At 36.9% G+C, this 24,148-nt stretch overlaps 1 protein-coding gene across 2 annotated transcripts in view; it reads right to left on the reverse strand.

Annotated features, from left to right (window-relative positions):
* MRTFB (myocardin related transcription factor B) overlaps nucleotides 1–17,825 on the reverse strand; it is a 50,310-nt gene extending 32,485 nt beyond the window's left edge. The window contains exon 1 of one of the 2 annotated variants that reach the window (XM_054391353.1): nucleotides 17,672–17,825. In XM_054391353.1, coding sequence (XP_054247328.1) covers nucleotides 17,672–17,825 — 154 coding nt within the window. Of the gene's footprint in view, nucleotides 1–7,186; nucleotides 7,308–17,671 lie in introns of those variants that run through there. The other variant, XM_054391354.1, reaches the window with a different exon arrangement.
* Nucleotides 17,826–24,148: the final 6,323 nt, after the last annotated feature.

Raw genomic sequence — 24,148 nt, forward strand, 5'->3', positions numbered from 1 at the left:
CTATATAGCAGAAGATTACTAGAACACTCAGTAACACATAAAGAGGTAAATATAGTAAGGATGGATAAGAGGACACAGATTCCAAGAAATCTTAAAAACCACTGAGGTATTAGCCAAATTTATACTTGACTATTCTACTGGTTTGGGTGTTTGTTTTGGTGGGGAAGTGCAGATGTTTGTTGTTTTTTTCTTTACTACAAAGAACTATTTACAGACAAAGCAGTGTGGAATCTGTGGAAGGGATAATTCTCCATGGGGTGCTACTTAATCAAACGCTGTGTTGAACAGATAGCTCTTATCCACTTCTAAATGGAATGGAACGGACATGATGGTGCAAAAATCATGCACCATCTGTTAGCCAATGCGCTTTATCATTTTGAAACATTTCTGTGTAGCAGTGAATTCTATGAAGTTCACAGCCTGTGTTTTCAAACAGTGGATACTGTTCAGGTTGACATACACTATGCCCTAAAGGGGCATAAATATTAAGAATAATCAAAATAAGCAGGTTCTTAACAGCTTGCTGAAGGCTGTGCTGGTTTGGATACAGGAAAGCTGGCACAAATAGGCACTTAAGCAAGTACACATCCCATTCTCTGTAAGACTGTGAAAGATAAAAAACCTAAAGCAGCCCAGTCAAGTCTTACTCATTGTGAACGGTAGAATACATGAAAGTAAAAAGTGTATTACTAAATCACTTAGAAAAAACAGCTACATCAAAATTGAGAAACTGATTTCTGTTACAGATCTGTAATTTGTATCCTATGGAAAAGAAATCTCAAAGTAGTACTATATAATCACAAGCACTGGAATGTAAAGAGGCCAAAAATAAATGGGTAGTTGTCCTGCGGGAACAATGCTATCTACACTGATTGACAAGCTTTCACCACTGCTTCTTGCCTTGAAAAAAACCAGAACTTGTACTGTGCATAGTTTCAGCACTAATAATTCTACATCAAATTTAAATTATATTTATATGAAATGTAAAATGAAACAGAAAATAGTTGTTGTCTTTTAAGAATTAGACAGGTGAAACCTCAAAAAGAGGTTCATGAGATACCATGCAATTCTTTTACATGACACTAAGAAGAAAAATAATGATTCAATGTTTTTTAAATTTCCATATGTAATCATCTCATTATTTCTTCCAAAGTTAAAATCCAGTGGATATTAGCTATGTAAGCCCTTAAAACTGTACGTAGAAAAGGGAAAATGTAATGCCCAACATTCCTGCATACTCCCTTGGAAATTTCCAAGAACAGTAGAAACTGTGGTGCAAGCTGCTAGGCTGGCTGCCATGGAAACAGACAGTGTGGAAACAGGGCCCTTTCCTTTAAATTAAGAGCTGTTACACAGCAAAGACTCCATTTCTTTCTGCCAGCTTAAAACAGCTTTATGCAGCTGACGTCTCTAACATTTTGAGGTTGAAACAAAGCAATGTTCCAGTTGCAATGAAGCACTGCTGTGGATGAACTGTGCTCCTGTATCCTTGATCTGAAGTAATTTGGAATTAGTCTTTTGGCATCAGGACCACACCATATATAATACAAGGACACAAACAGCAGGATGGCAGTAAAACGGTACATGGCAAGCAGTAAAACGGTAGGCAGACCATACAAGTGATTATCAGCTTTGGAGAAGCATTCTGGATCAAATGCACAGCACAGGGAGAGTTACAGAACTTCAGAAATGAAGGACCAAATATGTAACTCTGTGGCTCTTCCCATCCAGAGATGGATGTTTTGCTTTCTCCAGAGTTGTGATTGTTTCTGCCTCAACTCTGTATGGGGTGTGTTGTGCTCTATAATCCATTAAATGCTTTATTAAGAAAAAAATGGTTGATCTTTTCAACTGATATTTGTTATGTGAAAAATAAGAAAAATATAATGATCTAAATGTTTTGTATAGTAAGTGTAAGACAGAGCAGATGGTGTGCAAGGTAAAATTCCAGGAAAGTAGAATATGGTATGGTAGAACATGGGATATGATAGGTAGTTTACACCTGACAATCCTAATTCCATGTGTTCAGAGTCAGACATTTGTTTTCATTTACATGGCATGCCAAAGAAGGAAGGAAGGAAGGAAGGAAGGAAGGAGAGGGAAAAGCTGTAAAAATATTTAGGTACCTGTGGTTTGTTTGAAGTGATTCTAAATAAGTTGTACAGCATTTTAAAGATAAAATTGTGGTACTTGCCTCCCACAAGTACCTGGGAGAGTGTGGGTACTCTCCCTGCCTGAAGAGAGTGATACAGTATGTTAAATAGTCTCAATTTTAAAACAAAACAAAAAAAATGATCATTAAAGAAATCAAGACATCATCGAAATACGAGTGAAATATGTTACGTTTGGTTCAGTCTTCAAAACTTTCACGTATGCCAGGGTATAATTTAAAAAAGAAAATATTTTACTTATATTCACTTGTTTTTATAAAACAATACCTTGCTTATTTTTCTATAATTTAAAAGTATATAAAATATACTTTTTCCATTATTGTGTATGTGATTTTTCTGCTAGGACTATAGTCAAAATAATTAAGAAAAGTGAAACAGCCTTTGATGCATACTCATTTTAGGCAAGTATTCAGTCATACTTTCATTTCAGCTTAGAAATGTTCTGGATAAATGTAAAGCATGTGAGTGGAGACTATTGAGGGTCATTTCTGACAATCTCTTCAGAATTCTGCAGGTCCCTGCAGGGACCTCCAGAGCTTTTAAACTACACCAATGAGATGTAAAGCATTTGTCTGTAAGCCAGCAATAATGTACACATAACTGTTTCCAAAAGTAACAGAGTCATACTGAAACCAGAAAATGAAAACCTAGATGGGAAAGATAGCTGAATGTAAACATTTGAAACAAAAATATAAAGTATAACAGTATCATGAGTCGAGCAGTTTAAATGACTGGGATATAGGACAATCTGTATTGTATCTTACTGCTATGGAGCATGTTGCTTAGAAACAAGCCAGAACAGGCCTTCAAACAGATTACCAGAATGTCTGCTGCATGTACATGTAAAAGGCAAAATCTATACTTTTCACAATTCTATTCATATCCTGAAAATGAGAAAAATCATAACCATCTTGTGTGGAAGGTCTGAATAAACTAGAGCTTACATTTCAAGTATTCTGTAAAATTCCATCCCGTAAGTATATTAAGAGTAACAAGATTTCCTAGATCTGCAGTATTCCTCTGTTTCATGCAGTCTTGTGATTTTTTTTTTTAATAATCTGCATTTCCTCAATACTATCAACCAAGAAGTGTTCTGTCAAGAGACTCATGAAACCTGGGTTTCAATTCTACATCTACTACAGACTTGCTTTGTGATATGTTGGGGCATATTACATTGAATGATGACAGATGATTTCCAGCCAAGCCCTCTCTAGACGGTATTACTTCCATTTTCCATGCTTCGCTTAGGCACTGCAGAGCCAGCAAACAAAATGCATACCCAGGCAGACCCTCCAACTCACGAGATTACAAATTAATTCAAAACACTGAGGAAGGTACTAAGATGCCTGATTGCCAGCTGAGATGTAGACAATGGCATTGTATCAACTCTGCTATGTAGACAACAACATCACATTTTTGCAGATGGTTGCTCAGTGGATGAATCAGGTTGCCTACAGTGACAGGGAAATTGCTGCATTAAGAAGAACTTTGCATCAGAAAGGCTCAAGTACATACATATTTTGTTGGTTACGTTGTGAAAGGCTCCAGCATAGCAGCAAAACAGAGAGTGGTTTCAGAGTGCGACTTCATGACTTAATGTGATCTAAGATAAGGTTACTGATGAAAAATAACAATGATCTTCTTCTTCCCTCCAATGTCAGCTGCTTCTGTTGCATTATCATTGTAAAGATGCAGTCTGTCAGGTTAGTGGCTCTGCTCTGGCTGAATATCAACACTCCTGAAATAAGTAGTTCTCAGTAATATTTGTTCACTGGTCCTCCTTGCTTCAGGGCTGCATACTTACTAATGCCAACACAAGAACAAGGCTGGCAGTAAACAGGCAGTGGATGAGACTCACCAATTTTTGGCAGCAGTGTTCTTAATTCTAACTTTTATATAACCTTTAAGAAGTCTTGAAATTGCCAAGCAAGTTTCATTAAAACTCTAGGTGAGACTCTATCTGCTAACTGCATACACATTACACACAAAATCAATGTCATACATTGTGGCCTTGGTTTATCAAAGTATTTAAACATCTGCTTATTACAGTGGGATTACCATGTTTTGTATAAGATGTGTCTTAAGAAACCTACCTAACAGACAGCATAAAAACACCTCTAAGCACTATATAACAAAATGTGAATATTTTCTTTTTTAAAAAATAAAACCCCCAAACCAACCCCAGCAAATCAACATCAGAAACTTTAGGTCTAACATGCCACCGCGGGAGAGCAGCAGAGGTCAAGCGTATCACCAGTACTCAACATGCCAGCAATGGCAGGAAATCTGTTGAATAAACAATTCTCCTGCAGTACTGATTTGATTGCAAAAGAGGAAAGGAAGAAATCCTTCCTGACTAAATGTGGTAATCTATTAACCAGAAATCATGAAGACATTTCCAGCAAGCACCTAAGAAATCTCTGTAAGTAGAAAAAGAACCGCAACTTACAATTTTCATAAACTATTAATTGCTGAAATAAGCACACTGTGCTGCCTCAATATTTTTAGATTTATCAAAACCTGTGCAAACTGAATTAAAAAGCAAAGGCTGTAGCACCTTCTGAATTACTTTGTCTTTACATATTTCATGTGAGTTTGCCAACAGAATCACATTTTTAGTTTTTGCAGGTTTAATTTAACCATTCACAGATGGTTTTCATGAGTATTTCTGTGTCCTAACAAAAAAAGGGTTAATGATTCAAGTCGCAAATTCAGTCACATCATTGTTTGAATTAAAGGATAAAGAAAGGAGAAAAAAAACCCAGACAGAATCACAGTAGCTAATTTAGAATATACTCTTCCATAAAATAAGAAGTGTTTTCATGTTCCATATAGTGTTATTTAAATAGGATGAAACTAACAACTGCAATTGAATTTTTATAAACCTACAAAATATCTGACCTACACATTTTGTAGCGTTATAAACTGAAAAGCTGAAGCTCTGTTTTAGTCTCTCTAGATGCAAATCAAACAGATTTGCAGTGTTTCCAGTAATTCATTCTATATACTACAAGAAAGAAAAAACTTGCTTTTTCTACGGTTTAGAAATAGGAAAGGCTGGAAGAGAAGATTTTGTAGTCATTTGTACTCTAAAAAAGAGGTTCATTAATTTAATCATTAGGTTGCCAAACTGAGGAGAGAGAAAAGGATAAGCAATATTCACTGAGGAAAAGTGAAAATGGAGAACAGGTAATAAAACAGAGAAAAGGAAACAAAGATAGTGATTGTGGAAAACAATTATATCTCCTTTTATGCACTGAATAATTTAAAATCTAAACCATTAATGAATTTAGACTGGAAGAGTGTCCCATATTTGCAGGTTTGTTGCTACTCTGACAGACCATCATTACTGTAATGTACATTCCTTCAGCCACTTTCTACATAACTGATGTATTCAAAGGCTGAAGACAATGATCACTGTGGTTACTTATTAGCCCACCTACACTATCCACCATGCTGGTTTTTTCACATCTTTCTCCCCTTTATTTCTTGGCAGCTTAGATTAATTAGTTTGTTGGGTTTTTTCTTTTTCTCACAGTATTTTTACAACAGTATGCTTATTTCTCTGTCCCTCTCAACTTCCTTGCTTTGTTCTTGTTGCCCCACAGAGGTTCAGCAGTAGCAGAAGCAGGTGTATCTGGGCCCATGGAGTTGCAAGGCAAACACCATGAAAAAGAGGCCACTGCTGGCTCTTTCTCTTCAATTACTGTCTTTTAGTCAGTAATTTTCCTCTTGTAAACAGAACTTTTATGATCACAGCCACATGCATCTTTCCAATCAGGAAACTTCTGGTATCAGTCCAATATCTAAAAGTCAGTGCTTTTGCTAGCCCTAACTTAGAACTAAGTGAAGGGGTTTTTAAAATAAAACGTCAGTTACTGAATTCAGTAATGAACATGGGATACCTTTTTGCTATTTTAAATATTTAAGATCCAAATTTAAACCCAAAACGAACCCAGCATTTAAACTGAGAAATGTTGTCACATACATGGGGACAAAGCAGCAGTTTTGTCACAACACCAGGGAAGAAAACTTTGAATCGCCAGACAATCCATAAATGTCTGGAGCAAAAGCCAAAGCAGAGTGCTGTAAAAGGAAAAAAAGGAATCTTGTCTACTACAAATGCAGTTTGTTTGTGATTAAGAAGCTGGAGTTAAGAGTTTTGAACAGCAAAGAGTCTGGTCCATTAACACAGACCACTTAACAAACTGTTCTGCACTGGGCTGGCAGCTGACCTCAGGAGATCTTGTTCTTCTCTTTCTTAAGACAATCTAGCTAAAATACCTCCAGTTACAAGGAGTAAGACAACATCTATCTCTCAACAGTATTTGCCACAGCCTAACAAATACTACTTTAAATGAATCTGGTATAGTACCATTTGTTAGCTTGAAATAACGCCCCACATATCCCCAGAGTACTACTATGTTACAAACTATTCCTTGTGCATTGCATAAATTTAATGCATAGTCTAGGAACAATCATTTAAGAAGACATAATGTAATTTTAAGAGCATACATCTGGAAAGCAGAGTCAAATCTAAAGTATGAGGGGAAATCTAGAGAAAGTAGCTGAGAAAAGCACTCTTGAAAACGAGGTAGTAATATGTGTCTAAAACTAAAGATTTGTTGGGGTTTTAATTTTAATAGTGTCATTTAATGACATTTATTTCATTGTCTTTATTTCCATAGTGACATTTTGCAGCTTTTTGTGGAATATTTACAGGACAATTTCAGAGTACTTTATGAATTCAACACTAAAAGCTATTCTGAAAAGAGTAGTTAATAATTCTTTTTGCTTCATACTACAACTTCTGTCAAGCTGTTACCATCAGCATTTTAATCAGAATCACATAAATTCTAAATTTAGCTTTTAGACAATTTTTTAGGTGGGAAAACAATATCACATATAATGTACAAAAACTCTTCCTGATGTACAGCATTATACCACAAATGCTAGTGAACTGAATCTGCCCAGTGCTTCTGCATTTTTTGTCCCCCAACCAGCAAGTGACTGACCTTCCTTGAGACTTTTCTGGCTGTTCACCTCAAGGCATTCCTTCTCCTTCAGCGGCTTAACATCTCCTGCAGGTAGAATCTCAGAAAAGCCCTGTTGCTGCTTCTTGGAGCTATCAATCATGATGAGAATCCTTTAGAATGGCAACATCCAGCATAGAAAAAAAAAAAAGATTTTTCACCAAGCAGTACACTGCTGTCCTGGTGACTGCTGCCAGGTCTTTTCTCCTAATGAAGGAGCAATTGTGCCTTTATGCAGTGAGAAGCAGCCATCATCCTTCACTTTCTAGGCTGACCTGCAGTATGCTCAGTCTGCTTTGGAGCCTGTAACTCGCTCAAACAGCGGGCACAGAGCATGTGAACCAGAACTCCCAAATCCCACCTCTCTTCCCAGACAACCACTCCCCCTTTTCCTTTAGTTACGCTTGCTTCCTCTGCACATTCGTGTTTCACTATGCAGCTTAACGGTCAATCATCTGACAAAGCATGAGTCAAGCAGTTAAAAATAAATCCAGCAGTTGCTGAAGGAGCAGCACAAGCTGATACCTATGACAAACTACTGCTGAGGACTCTCTCCCCTTTTTCTCTTCCTCCTCCCTTCCCCCACGACTCTGAACACTGCTGCAGGCAGCAGAAATACTTTATTTTTGCCTGACCGGCATATTCATTACCCATTAAGTTTCACCAGTAAGCAAAGCTGTACATCAGCATTTGAAAAAGTTAGGTGGAGGACACTTCCCACCTGCTCTAGCTTCAGGTCTTGTTTTGGAGATGTTTACTTAGCAGAGTGAAATGGGAAGACCAAGGATTATTTATTTCCATGTCTTTGCTTGTGGTATAAAGAGAAATTCTGTTCCTCGTAAATATATTTTCCTTTTTTGCATTACAGTTATGCATGTCATTCCCCGCAGTTTTTGGAGTATTTCCTCCCACAGCTTCTGATCTGCTGTTCTCTCTAGCATACCCCATTTATCTTACATGAGTCATCAACTTCAGTGTCAACCTGGAAGATTTTGGGGAAATGGATCCTCTCTAATTCTTTGGCATTGGCCACAAGGGAAGAGCAGACTAGCTTGCATTTCACGTTCTCAGAGAACAAAACCTGTACATAATTTCAAGTAGTTGCTACATGTCAACAAGTAACTCCAGAAGGTGTATTTTCCCTTCTCTTTGGCCTAAAGATGCGACCATTACATACATTTTCTACACCTCTACCTCATATTTTAAATCCTTCAGCCTGAAATTATAAAGGACATCTCCACTCAGAAAAACTGTTCCAATTCTGCGGCATCAGATTTTAAAAGAACAATACACAATAACAAACACCCAATGGAGAACTTTTAAAATTGGAAACTAGGAAAAAACCCAAACATCTTGCCTCTTTGGATCTTTCTACAGGGCAATCACTCAACACCAACTCTTCACCTTTACAGTGCACTCCTGGGCAAGCAATCAATACCATAGGGTGTGGGGCTACCTGACAGCCAGCAGCACTTGAAAGCTTCTCCCTGCCTTCCTAATGCTGTGAGAAGGGAGACCTACATCTACTCAGAACTGCAGATTCAAAGGAGACGTGAGTTTAATAGGCTGTGTCAACTTCTTGACATCTAAGAAGCTGAAAATACAGGCAAAAAAAACCCAAAAACAAAGGCTTTTGCAGAATAAATTGAGGCAGCTCTCCCAGCCTAAAGATTCGTTGTTTGCATATAATTGTATAAAAGTTATCAGCTTAGATTCACCTGAAATACAATTTATAGCCCATTCCGAAACGTTTGCTTTTGCAGTGATTTTTACTGAACGCAAGAAAAAATTACTGTGAAGAACTCCTTCATAAATCAAATGAACCTACTCCCTGTCTGCAGTCAGAACGCTGCTGAGAAAATCCACACATTCAGAAAAAAAAAAACCTAATGCAGACAAACAGAACACATGCTACTTAAGAAACCTGTATGAAATTTATATGGAGAATCTTACACAGTTTTGGATATACTAGATTATAAGCGCATATTTTTCTTGTACCACAGACGTTAACAGTTTGGAGGGGTTAATTAAATTCTAACAGTATAACAACATGTAACAGCAGAACTTGTTTTATGGGCAGGCTACAGTGCACTTCACACACTTTCTGAAAAAAAAATGTACTTTGGTCTGAAGCAATTTCAAAATGATTCAGAGAACAGAGTATTCTGAAATGCAAAAAATAAACACACTAATAAGGAAGTGTGTAACTGAAGAACCCAAGGAGTAATACATTTTGTATCCAATGCCATAGTTCTGACGGTAGTTCTGTGCATCCCTTTTTGTCTGTAGTGGTTTATAGGAATTAAGAGTGTCCAGTGCACAAGTGAATGCTGGATCACAGTAACAGCAGTTGAGTCACAGCAGTTCAAGCCTTCATGAGTGTCTCTCACCTGCTCAGAAAGACGAGCTTTACTAGCATGGACATCCCGCTATCCACTCCACAGCAGAATTCACACAAACAAATATGCTTATGCTTCAGCCATTTGCATTTATTTGAATATTTTGCTTCAAATTCACCTCCCAGTTCAATACAAGATAAAATCCAGATTAATGTTTTAAAATGTCTTTAAGAAGTTTGATCAAAATCTCAACACTAATTCACAAATAACTTCATGAAGAAAAGCAGGAATCATAGAATTTATGGAAAACAGGAATGATTAAAATCTTATGCAGACTACAAGAGGTGGTCAAAATAAAGCTGTGTATTTTCCACGTAACCCAACATTGTAGTTGCCAACAAAAGTGATATGATATTGAAAAGTTAGGGCAGGGGCAGACATAACAGCTGAAGAGGAAGAAAATATACCTTGAAAGAAGAAAATTGGGTTTGTTCAGTAATTTTTTAAGCTCCTGTAATCAGCCACCAAAAGCATGTTGATTCCTTAAACACATTTCCTACATTAGGATGGTGGTATCTGTCTTGAAAAATTCTTTATAATAAGTATTAGTGAAACAATACCAACTTGTTTGTTCTTTGACTACTTTCCTTTATTTTAGCAGCCACACAGTAAATAGAAGGCAACCCACAAAATATAAAATATATACAAAAAAAGCCTGGGGGTATTTCAACTCCATTCAGTTTGAAATGCTTTTGTTCAGTTTCTAAAAGGCAGGTGGAATTCAATTATCACTTAAAATTGATGGCATTATTAAAAAACAGGCCAAAAATCTTACTCAAATTGCTAAATTTTTATCTTTCTGTTGCTGACTGTAAATTTAAATACAGAAGGCTTTGTAATAAAAGAAAGAGAACTACTAATTTCCAAAGTAAGCACTGGATGTACAACCTCTGACTTGAACATGGACCTGTTTCCAAAGAGCTATTTTTAACAGTACCAGTAGCTAAATGACATTGAGGATCTCAGAGGAACCTGTAATAAGCTAGAAACAAAACTGTGGCTGAAACGCTAGTTTGTATCAAACAACAAACCAGAAGTATCTTTTTCAGCTAAAAGAAAATCTTAAGCAGTTCACGTTGTATCTTTCAATTATAGGTTTACATCCAATTACAAACTGCATCAGTGTGTCAAAGCCAGAAGCTGAAGTAAAAGATACACAACAAGCTTTTTGTTTCAATAAAAAGTAAATCTGTTGGAATTCATATCATCTTCAGAAGGCTGCCTCATTTAAATTTCAGTTGTACCTATTGTATACAAGTGGGTGAAAGGAAGAAAAAAGGCTTCAGAATGGAACATCCCTTTCAGTTCCATAAACCAGAATCCAGTAACATCTCATGTAAGACCCCTGTACTGCACAAGTTTTTCATAAACATCTTTGCTTTTAATCTAAAGTAATCAATGTTTTTTCTTTCCATCCCTCTGCAACAGAGACTTCCAAATGTTCTGCCATCTTTCAACCTACAGAAAAAGCATTATTTAAAAAGAGGAAGCACCTGATAGATATTTGCCAAACTCATGTACAAGAGAAAACAATAGAGCAACATTGTAGCCTCCACAGGGCTACATTGTCTGCTATTCAGAATAGACCCATTATCTTATTAAGTATCAGTGATCTGCTGAGTGAGATCACTGTGAGCAACTTTACAACCTCATTAAACATGGAGTAACTAAGCAACAATTGCTTTAACAGTACATTCCAACTCTTCACATCATATGGAGCTCATTCCTTTGCAAGTCCACAAAAAAAATCTCCAAGGCCTATAGATGAATTTAAACTCTGGGAAAAAAAAAACCAAACCAAACCAAACCAAAAAACCAACACTACCACCAAAACCCAAATGCCCAAAATAGCCCTGGGCATTTAATATATTTCACCACCACAAGATTTTAAAGTGGGAGAAAAGAAGCTTAATTACTCATTTATTTAATCTTGGCTTTTTTTTTTTTGTTCATTCTCCCTGCCCCAAAGATAAATATACAAATCCCAAAATGTTCAGGTCTCTTATCTTCATATTCTTTTGATAGTAGAACACCAAGTGTGTCTAATTTCCTTTTCAAAAATGAAACATTTGCATAAGTTTTGAAACAGCACTGTGACTAAGGAATTATATCAGAAGGATAGGAGACTTCTGCTTATATTCTCCTCCACTGTAGTAACAAAGACCCAGACAACATTACTTGTGGTCACTATCTACCTCAGCTACTCTCCCCAGAAAAATCCCAAACACTTACAGCAATACTAAGTGTAGAAGTCTGCATGTTCTACTTGTCCCACTAAAGCTTGCACAAGTTCCTTTCAAGAGAGGACATATATTGGTAGTGTACACTCTTTAAATGAAAAACTTCCCTACCATTCAGCCTTGCCCATATATGCATATGAATAAATCAGTATTTTTAAATGTATATACCATAAATAAAAACATGTGATGAACTGCACACATGTGATCTGCATCTATACACATATATATAAACACATGTATGTATAATATATATGTGTATATATAATATACATGTACATATATAAAATTAAAATATGAATATAAATAAAAATAAGATAACAATATTTGGTCATCTACCATGCTACCTATGATGTGCTGAGGGTGCATATAGTAAGTAGTGCCTGGTGCCCATCAGTGACCAGTTCTGTTTGCCTACGTTGCCTTGTAGTGGCTGTATCACAACATTTCAACAGTAACATATGCAGCTAGGATTTAGTTCTAATGATTTAAAACAATTATACAGTGGAATTTCAAATTAACTCAACTTTTTTTTCTAGCTATGCATTTAGTTATCCACAAGGAATTTCAAGGAGAAAAAAAGTCAGAATAAGACAGTTTGATCAAGAAGGCTCTTTAAAGGAAAACATACTTTCCATATCTCCTGCAACCACTCAAATGCCAAGCCCTCTAACAGGATCTTTTCATATATACCAGATGCCTTAAATTGAGTTAGTCACAGGTCATGTCTCCCATGTTAATCTCTTCACAATAAGTAGATAATTAAAAAAAATAATAATCTATAAATCAAACTAAAATGATGGAATGTTTGTTTAGAAGTTTACCAAATGGAATGACCCTGCTGGAATTCTTTCATGTAGCCTGTGAAAATGTCAGAATATATTTCATTTAAGAGGTCACAGTCCCTAGAGAGCTCTGAGTTTTGGCCTGTATGTCTTTTCACATGCTTTCATATTTGAAAATTGTTCCTTGTAGACACTGACTGATGCCCTGGGAATGCTAGGATTGTGGGAACTGGCAGTACCAATGACAAAGACAGACTTCCTGGGAAATCAGTACCTACTGAAGTTTGCTCTCATCTCACAACAGATAAGACAAAATTAAAATATTTACAGGGAGACCAAAAACTCCACATGTTAAAAGATGTTTCCTTTTTCTACTGATACTGTTTATTAAAAAACAAACAAACCAACCAAGCCCAAACTCAGGAAAACAAAACCCCAAAACCAAACTCCACAAAACAAACTCACAGCACCCAAAATAATTCCTAACCCCTCCATAATCACAGAAATAAATATATATATTAATTACAATATACTTCGTGTTCTTACAAAGAATTGTTTAATAGAATGTTTGTACTGGATGTTCCACAGACAATTAAAACATTACAGGAAAGACAAATCACAGAACACTGTGGCTGGAAGCAACCTTTTGAGATCACCTAGGCCAACCCTCTGCTCACACACGGTCAGCTGGACAGGATATTAAAAATGCCTGCTCACATTTTTAATATCTCCATGGATGGAGATGCTACAACCAGTCTGGGCAAACGTTCTTCTACTTACACACATACATACACTGTACTCTACATACACACGCATTTCTATTCTAAACTTGGAGAAGTTGTACACTTCTGTATCTAGGTAGGTCTTTTGGAATGTACTTACTTAGAGATTTTGGAGATATTTTTTGTTGTTGTTATTCTAGGTATTGGTAATCAGAATATCTGTATGACATTTTCCAGATCTCTCTGCTTTCAGCTTCGTGACTAGAAACTGCAGAAATTCAAGCTGACATTTTCAATTATTTTCTGTGCCAATCTATTTCTTTATTAGCCCTAAGTTTTCCATTTGTTATTCTCTATTCTTCCCACTAGCCTTCTTTTTTCCACTTTATCTCTCCAAGTTCTCTCAAGAAAATAACTTCTAACCACAGTAACCTACCTGTGTACCATTTGGAAAGGAAAAAAGATGTCTAATTGCAGGTCTTAAGAGTAGGAAAAAATCCCTGTCCTACACATACACAAGGAGATGTCCCAGTTTCACCTGATTCCTCAGTATCAAATTTGTAGCTTCAAATCTATTAACTGCACAGAGGATTAAGAATTTGTTCAGAAGCCATAAAGCTATGCCAAGAATGCACGTTACCAGTGCTACATAATGAGAGTAGAAGATAAGAGATAACAGGCGAACTAATATACCCATGACTCTTTGTGATGCCAAAAAATTTCCCTCGGTTCATCAAATTTATTTAAGTAATAGCACTAGGTTCAGTGTGATGTAGATTTCATTCAGTTATTTTTAGAACTGCTTGTCTTCCAGCAGGCTCAGCCAGTCCCTTGAGAGAACTCAATATACACCATTTGGAGTATTTGGTTTTGGTTTGGGTTTTTTGTTTGGTTGGTTGGGTTTTTTTTTTGGAGGGGGATTGTGGGAGTTTTGTTTTGCTTAGGGGTGGGGTGTTGTGTCTTCATCATAATTCACAAGCTACCCACAAGTTCAGTGCCTCAAGGTCTTTGCAGCCACACACACTAATTTCTTTTGGCTAATTTCTTCTAATAAAGATTTTACTATTCTTGTTTTTACTGTCCCAAGTCTTTTTTCCTGACAAGACATTCAAGACTCCTAGCTCTTTTCTCAATTAGCTCAATTCTGATGCAGAAGATCTATCAGATAGCTGTGATAGGCATATCTCAACCTTTTCTACCCCTCTCCAGTATAAGATATACAACCTCGAAGAGAGCTAGAAAGCAATCCCTTGTCTAGTCTGCTTCAGAGTTTAGGGAAGCAGACACTCATCAGTTTCCATTAGCTGGAATAAAAGTGTTTCTCCACACAACACAGAGGATAGAGAATGGGCGCTCACAATCTGACATGATTTCTAGTAGAGACAAAGAGCTGCAGCAGGCCTACAGAGTGCTGAAGGACAGTCAGTGGCCCATATAGGTACCAACCAGTTATCTACCCGTTTTACAATACAGCCAGGCTGTCATCTGTGGATGGCAACTGCACAAGAATAACTTACATCTCTTTTTAACAAACTAGCAGCCACTGTCAGAAGATGATCCTGGCACAGCATGATAGTTAAAGAAGCCCCTTCAAAGCCAAGATTGCTGCAAAACATAGAAGCTGGCCCCTTTTCATTTTACACGTATCTTGAAACAATGATTGCATGGCTCCTGACACTCAGGCCTTCATATCTACCTCTACTAGCCAAACTGGTATGCTCACCAATTCCAGGGAAGCTCTGCTCCAGCATGGAAAAAAGTTTGCTCATGCAGTGCTTCCTTTTTTTTGTGGTATCTGCATGTGCAATTCCTTCAACACCCTTTGCTCTGAAACAGCAGGTTGGAAGGCTGGAAGTAGCATCATTCCTGTCCACCTTACTGCTGTCAGCAGCAGCCTATCCTTCCCTCCCTTGCCACCTCCTGGCTCTCAGACAGAAGCTTGTGAAATTGTGGCACAGTGCGTGGGTAGCATATTGTTCTGACTAGTACTTCAGCCGTGCCATGGTGCCTGCTACTGTTGTTCTTCCTCCACTGCAGTCCATCTAAGCAACACCTAGTCATCAATCTTACCACTCCTGCTCCTAAAGAAGAGCCTCATCTGTGTCACTTTTCTCCTCCCCCAACCACTGTCCTTCCTAAGAACACAGCATCTTGACTAAGAAAGCAAGTACTGTGTACACAACCTAGCATCCTTCAGGCAGGGATGCAAACCAAGGGCCTTTTCAGCCACAGCATTCTGTATCTCAAGATCCATTTATGGGAGAAGCCCAACTGCTCACATGACAGATATGGACTATACACCAGTAATTGCCATTAGACTGCTAGAGTCACAGGTGTCTTCAGTGTCCACTTAGCAAGTGACAAGTGTGAAAAGCAGAGCTAATGAAAAGGTAACTTTTGCAGCGTGTTGGCAAGTGAGAACAGAGAACAGTGATGATAACATGCTGCAATAAACAGGGCACAAGTTTACATCATCAATGCACTGTATGTGTTGACTAATTATGCAGAAATATGCAAACTAAAGAGAAACTGAAATTAATTTAATTATTAACCCAGGATTGCCCAGAGCCATTAACTAGAAAACACTTAAAAGGGGAATCTGAGAAATGTGACTATCCAGACCAACATATGAGATCCCCAAAAGGAGATTCTTTGTAATTACACCTGAATATATACACAAGGTTACCTTCTACAAATCGCTTGTTTTTCTTAACCCCAGATAAAGTCTTTGCTTTAGAGATGGTTCAGTGGAAGTCTTTCAGCCTCACAATAAAAACCTTACAAAGTGAATCAGCTTGCAAACGTCCATTACTTGTCCCTCTATTAAAATATGAAACATTAAGTGGTTAGGATTTGTATTTCACAGACTTTTTATGATGGAAGAACATCTGTCTGAAAAAAGACATTTGGGAAGATAAGAATATGTTGCTGCTTTTGCCTTTATTTAGGGAGTGAGCACTTGCATGTTATAAATGGCTGGATAAGCTTAAGATGCTATTGCCCTCCAGCTTCCTCTACTGCAAGTTACAACCTCTTCAGAGTTGGCACATAAGTATTCCTCTGTCAGCTCAAGGGACAATAGTTCCACTGTGTCTTAATCTAACCCATGAGATCTTCCACCAAATAATACTGAGCTCACCTGAACTGTTACGTTAGTTTGGTTGTACAACTCTGATTTCTATGGACAGAATGGGCAGGGGAAGAAGAGCAAGTGACATTTCAAGTGACTGTCGGCCCACCAGGCATTCTGTTACCCTGCTGTGATTACCTCCACAGTACACAAAATCAAACCAGAGCATTAAGTCTCCCACTACTTCAAGTGTCATTGGAAAAGCTTGAAACACAGTTTCTGTACTAACTTGTGCAAGCCAGCTTAACAACACTATGCAGAACAATACTACAATAATTCAGCCTCTACTGGACTGCTGCCAAAAGACTCATTCAAGTAAACAAAAGGTTTAAAGGATCACTAACAAAGCTCACAGTAAGTGTAATGTTTCCTGCATAAAAGTATTCCACAAAAAATCCTTAAGTATTTCAGAATTTTTAAGTGCCACAAAGAGCTTCCAAAAATCACATTATTTTATTTACTTTAATTTCAATGTACACTGTTTACTTCAAATACTAAGAAAAAAATCTTCATTATTAGAAGACATTAATGTGAGGAAATATACAAACACCACCAAAGGAAAAAACAAAAAAGTTCCCACCTTCTCCCCAATAAAAGTAAGCCTTGATTCAGACCTAATTCTTCCTGATGCTTTACTGTTAACAGTGAAAACACTTTTTTTCCTAAGTTGCTATGCCAACGTCAACAATGAGGAAAGATACTGGAAAGTGTCCCAAAATGTAAATCTTAGTTTTCTTTTATTGTTCAACCTTAAACCATGTGGTGAATTAAACTTTCTGAGATACAATATGAAACTTCAATTCTATTTTATTTTTGCAGAAAGAAAACCGGTTTTGATAATTGTCCCTTTTTGTCTGACAAAAACACAATTCTCCAAAATCTTTAATTAATACTTCTATTATACACTAGCTGTGGCTTTAAAACTATTCTAAAATATAAACAACTCCATTCTATATGCCTCAAGCTCTTCCAGTTGGTGTTTTAAAGTTAGACTCACAAGCTACCATGACAGATGAAGCTGATCAGGACAGATTTCATAACAAACACTATAGCACTTCAACTGTACATGTTGTGGTTTGGGAAGAGCAAGTGAAGACAGTCAATTAATCTGAAGAAATCAAACAAACATCATTATTCCCACAGAAAACATCTAAACAGTGTAGGGAAAAGGACAGCAGTGGCTTGGGCACTCACCATTCTTCCGCTCATTGAGAGGAGGCAGGTACTGATTGGGCTGCAGTGAGAGCTCCTTAAACTCATGTGCAACTGCTTCGCTGTGAGGGCTAGGAGCCAGGCGTGTGAGTGAGCCAGAGTCCTCTTCAGCATCTGCTGTCCCCAGGTGATCCATCATGTTAAATTGTCTGGAGACAGGGAGAGCAAACAGTCTCTTAATAACACTAGAGTTGATAAAACTAATAAAGAAAAAATATAGTATCAATAATCACGTACACACTTTTTTGGGATTTTGTTGGTTTTGTTTTGGTCAGTCCCTTCACACACAAAATTGAACATTAAAATGATAAACACATTATCTACTAATTTTCCAAAAATATTACAGCTTTGCAAAATATAGTTAAGCAATGTGTTTACAAGCTGTTTAACAGTCATTTTTCTAAGCAGCAGTTTCTCTGCTCACTTTGACAGAAAAATTACACTGTGCTAACTCTCCACATGGCTGTCTGGAAGCTCCTGTGCCCTACCTTCTAGCAAGTGATACAGACCCTTTATCAGCAAAATGTTTGTTTATTTCAGGAGCTTATATGAGAGAATGTCAAATTAATATATGATAACTTTAGAAGTCTTTTACTATTTCAAAGCACTGCACAACTTTCCTTCAGTAAAAAAAAAATCAACTTTGGTATTCATAAAGGACTTCACCACCGAATTGTATTTGAGCCAGCTAATTTTCAATCCCTCCAGCAAGGAAGGCTTTTTGCCCTTAATTTTTTCAAATTAATTTTATTGCATGCTAGCTACTTATTGTAAAATACAGAGTGGAATAAAAGTCCAAATGTATTGTTTCTTTCCTTTCTATCATTAATGTGGCACTTAACCTACAGTGAGGAGTGACAGAATATGAATTACTAGTACAGGCTTTTTATAGCTCATAGAACTCTCAAATTGTTAACATTTCTATGAATCAGTATGGACTTCAGTGAAGTTCATCCCTGGGTTCTTGGCCATGCAAACAACACGAAATATTATTGGATCTTCATGAATTGTTAAAAGCAAAGAAATGTCTTAATCTTGCTAAATTGTTTATTTATTTGTAGTTATTTTTCTTGAGTAACAACTACTGCTTACTCATACTCAGCCTTAAAATTTCTGGAAATATTTCAGGCATGCTGAATATAAATACCACATATGTCAGGGTGTGTATTTAAAGGTTTCTAAAATGTAACATGTTGCAATGGCCACACTCAAAATACTGTGTTACTTGATACTTTAAAAAAAAATGACAAAAAATTACTTATGACAAAAAATGATCATGACCATCAAGGAATGCTCCCACACGACAATTAAGGATAAAAAATAATGTTGCTGAAAGTGCCAATTTAAAAATAAGAAATATAAGCAAGTACTCCTTGATATATGCCTCATTAGAATTATTATGGTGGTTAAGTGCAGATTTTTCATTATTTTCCATAGTTACCAATTGGTGCTTTCACATGAAATGAAGACACATTAACTTACTGTTATACAAGATTTTTTTCTTTGTTCTTAGCTTTTAGAAGTATAATTTACTCAGCTCTCATCTGATTTCCTGACATTACACTCTCCTCAAACTCCCACTCACTCATACAAATCAAGTAGATTATTAACCAAGTAAGAGCCTTCAGAGCAGAATTTAAGTGAAAATTTAGCTGCTTATCTGCTCATTTTCACAGCATTTTATCCAAAGAGATTAAGCCACATTAGCTGTATTCATGCCATTAAATTCAGGTGAAACTAATAGAAAACATCTTCTTGTACCAAAGGTTTAACACTTATGATGTTTCAAGTTGGCTTTGACTCTTTTCCCCATAACAGATAGCTCAATATCTTGCTTTAAATTTAACCAGTTTAACTGTCATCACTTCTACAACACACTGCTAAATAAGTTACATGTCCATTTGCTAATTTTTGTTTCAGGAATGCATGTAAACGTGGTTTTATGGTTGAGATTCAACTAAGAACAAAGCATGCTAGAATTGTATGCAATATATTAAATTATATTGATTGCAGCATTGCAGTGCAACTCAAAACAAGTTAACTCATACAAAATATGCTTAATCTGTGGTTTGGACCTGAGGAAACAAGTTTAGAAGGGACCTTCTAAGAGGTCACCTAGTTCATCTCTCAATTCTGCACAGGGCTACTAGCTGCTTAGGAATTTGCCAGGTTTTGGAAATCTCTCAAGCTGGCAATTCTACCACCTCTGGATAACCTCATTGTGAATGCCTTGCCCATCCTTTCCAACAGAATTCATTATACTGTAATCTGCAACTGCTGCCTCTTGCTGTTTAGCTCAGCAGATGAAACTGTGGATTGTGACTCTTGGATCCCAATTTTACCGAGGTTCCAGAGTACAAGAATTTGATCACTAGGGAACCTCAAAACCCAAAATTCTCCAATGCAGAACTCTAATCCTAATTTGAAACATTCCAATTGACAGTCAAGCCTCAGAATAAACTTCTAAACTTAGCATCTATGAAATTAGTAGTTTGACTTAGGCATAAGGTTTTCCTTACTGAATATCAAAATCATTCTGAAACTTAAATAAAAATAATTTTGATAAGTTGTTTCCAAATAAAGAAACAAAAATTAGGCAAGGAATAAAAGACATGTCTATGTAAAAACCATCTTTTTACACTGTTGTATGTATGAGGTAATAAAGCACTACTATTTTTTAGCACACTAATTTTAACTGCTAGAGAAGGTACACACTGTTGTTTTATCACCAGCTGGAGGTTACCAGCAGCAGCATTATACTTCACATGAAACTGGACTCGTGATATGCAAAACATGTTCCATCTATCTTCAGTTTTTTGAAAGCTGTACTTCATTCTGACATTTCTAATATAACACAGTGCTTGGCCATCAGCAACTCAAACACAAAAAACAGTAGGAGAAAACACTAGCTCACCTCAAACCCTGTACAATAAATACTTTATCCAGTCATCATATGCAAAAGTGAGAAATTTACCTGATTCAGAATTTAATGTACCATGGCATTATCACATTTTGTATTAATGATACTACATTTGTCTCCTCTTTCTCATTTATCTGTAGCCTCCTCAAACCTGAAGAATTACTTCATATTTGCCATCTGGATTTACAGATGGTAAATATTATTTATGTAACCCCTGACTTTAAGCAGACCTATATACTAAAGTCTATTTATAAGAAAACTGAAACTCAAAAGTAAAAACATGTCCATGAAAAAATACAGTTAAAAAAAAAAAGATACTATTAAAGTCTCATATTTTACTTTTCATAATGCAAACATGCACCATCTTATATAACGCTAATCTGAAACACAGAAATCAGATGTCAGCTGGGGTTCTACTTCCTTGAAACAAAGACATTTTGAAGGTTTATTAAGCTGTATGAAATGTCATTCTACTTGGTATGAAAAATATTGCTACTTATAGATTGTTGTAAAGTCTAATACCATCTTATTTGTAGCAACTAAAATTGAACCACTCCACTCTTCAAGTAGTCCCAAAGGATTTCAGATTTAAGTTTTGGTCTTGGTTGGGTTTGATTTTTCTTTTTTCTTTTAAACACAGAATTCTTCAAAATGTTTAAGAGTAGTAAACTGAAAACTACAACAAAATTGTTTTCCGACTTAACCTTTAGAATAGACTACCAAAATAGAATATGCACCAGCACTGCTAGCAAGCCTTTGGTTCACATGTATCTGACAACTACATAGAAAGAGTGTTCCAGTACTGGCAAAAGAGAACTCCTGTACAGCGTATGAATCTTATGTAAGTGTTCTCACAGATGGTAGGTGGTTGCTATCTTTCTTAACTGCTGAAGACAAACGCTTCTTTTATTTTTAAACATTATATCTTCAAAAGACAAAGTATATTTCCTTAGTAAAATCTTAGAAGGGGGAAAAATACATACTTCCCTGCCATTTCAGACACTAGAACTGCGTTTTATTCTGCACAAACTCGGAAATCTGGGTGACAGTTAGGTAGTAAATCAGCTTTTAATTTAGAAAGCTGCTGAAAAAAACCCAAACAGTTTAAGAATCACAGTGCTCTCAGACTCTGGCCAAATCAAATGACTAACCTTAATATTGCTCACTCAAGGAAAAGTTCTTCTGTGGTTTTTTTAGTTTTGTTTTCTCATAATGTTTCAAATCCACTTACTGACATAGCATTTAGAACCAATAAAGATGAATTTATGACTGAGTCCAAAATGACACAGAAAGCACTTGCTATTAATAATCATCCAGATTATCAGTAAATTAACTGAATCTATTAATCTAATTCATTTTCGACATTCATAATTTCACTGATAGGAGAAAAAGTCTCAAATGTAGTTTGCCTCTGTTGCAAGAACAATGCTTATTCCACTGAGATTTAGGCCTCTCATTTTGTGTGTTTCACAGTGTATTAAAAGATCAAAACACACTTTTTATGAAAAACAGTATGGAAAATATCCAGCCCTTGTAGCATGCCACTGCGCACACCATAATGCTGTTCCTTTTCCCAAAGCAAGGCAGTATCAACATTGCTGACAAGTTGGTGTTGCTTGGAACTTCTGCAGTTACACTTCTTACACAGCATTTCTCATTGGATAAAGTATGTGAACTTTGAAATTAAAACTGACATCCAATTTTATTATTGCAAGAAAAATTGAAATGCTACAGTCAAAATACAGCATTTAAGTAACAAAGATAAATGTAATGGTGAAATACGCCATAACGACGATGTAAATCATACAGCTATTTTTACAAAGGCAAAAAAAAAAGGCAGAAAAAGATGTGAAATATCAACGCCTGACTAACTATGAGCAATCATCTTGGATTATGCATTATCAAAACCTCACTGTTACTATTCATTTCTTTGAGAAACAATGTGCAGAAGTATATGACAGAACTGAGGACCTGTTATGCTTCTCACCATACCACCATGGAAATGACTTGCTTCTTAATGGAGCCATGACTGCTCTGATAAATATTTCAGATAAATTTCCTTTACTTAAAAAAAGTATTGAGATCAAAGTTTTGTAACTATTCTAGCTAAATTAACACCACTGAGCAGACACTAGAAGACCTCCAGAAACTCATTTAATACTTTTGCATATTTTGATGGCACTGCTACATTAAAAGTATTTACTAACTCTTAGAAGGAAATCTTCATATTTTTGGATAAAGTGTGAAAAGAAATAAGCCACAGTAGCAAGTGCATACCATAAACTAGGCAAAGTATAAAAAATACTTGTATCTGGGCAGAGGCAGGGACATGAAGCCACAAATTACTATTTCTTCTGTAGCATCTGCAGAAAAAAGAAAAAAAAGAAAAAAAAAAGAAAAAAAAAGTACAGCACTGGTAATGGGAGATGTGGCCTGCTAAGTGCAAATTAATTATCAGGCACAGTGTGGGCCTGTGATGAACAAAGGCAGCCTCCCACAGCTCCCCTAAAGCATAGGGAAGCAAAAGCTTGCCCTGTCACAGTGTGGGGCCATACAGATGATTCACTTTTTATTTTTTTTTTATTAGTTAGATGAATGGACAGTGGAGTGGATTGAAAACTGGCTGAAGGAGAGATATCAGAGAGCTGTGGTCAGCAGCACACAGTCTGTAACAAGTGGTGTTCTCCAGGGGTCAGTACTGTGTCCAGTCCTGTTCAACATATTATTCAACAACCTGGATCAAGGGCTAGAGTCTACTCTCAGCAAGTTTGCTAACAACACAAAATTGAGAGGAGCAGCTGACACACCAAAAGGCTGTGATGCCATCCAGTGTGGCCTGGATGGGCTGATGAGTTGGGCAGAGGGCAACATCAATAAATTCAATAAGGGCAATCGTAGGGCCCTAAACCTGAGGAGGAACAACCTCACATATCAGTACAGGTTAGGGGCTGACCTGCTGTCAAGCAGCTCTGTGGAAAAAGGGCTGGAATTCCTGGTGGACAATAAATTCACCATGAGCCAGCAATGTGTCCTTGTGGCCAAGAAGGCCAATGACTTTCTGAGGTGCATCAAGAGTGTGTCCAGCAGGCTGAGGGAAGTTCTCCTTCCCCTCTACTCTGCCCTGGTGAGGCCTCATCTGGAGTATTGTGTCCAGTTCTAGGCTCTCTGGTTCCAGAAGGATAGGGAAGTGCTTGAGAAGGTACAGCAAAGGATGATGAAGATGATTAGAGGACTAGAACAACTCTTATGAAGAAAGGTTGAGGGATTTGGGGCCTTTTAGCCTGGAGAAGACTTGGTGGGGTGTGTGGGGGTGTCTTACTGATGCCTGTAAATACTTCAAGGGTGGCTAGTCTTTTCTCAGGACTGCTCAGTGACACAACAAGAGGACACAAACTTGAACACAGGAAGTTTGTTTGGGCTGAGCTGCAGTTAAATCCTCCTCAAAGCATCAAGTGAGTTCCATCTAAACAACTTTACTTTGAGGCTGGTAGAGCACTGGAACAGGCTGCCCAGAGTCTGCATCTCTGGAGTCATTAAAA

This window comes from Indicator indicator, chromosome 22, assembly GCF_027791375.1.
Source record: "Indicator indicator isolate 239-I01 chromosome 22, UM_Iind_1.1, whole genome shotgun sequence".
Classification (NCBI taxonomy): domain Eukaryota; kingdom Metazoa; phylum Chordata; class Aves; order Piciformes; family Indicatoridae; genus Indicator; species Indicator indicator.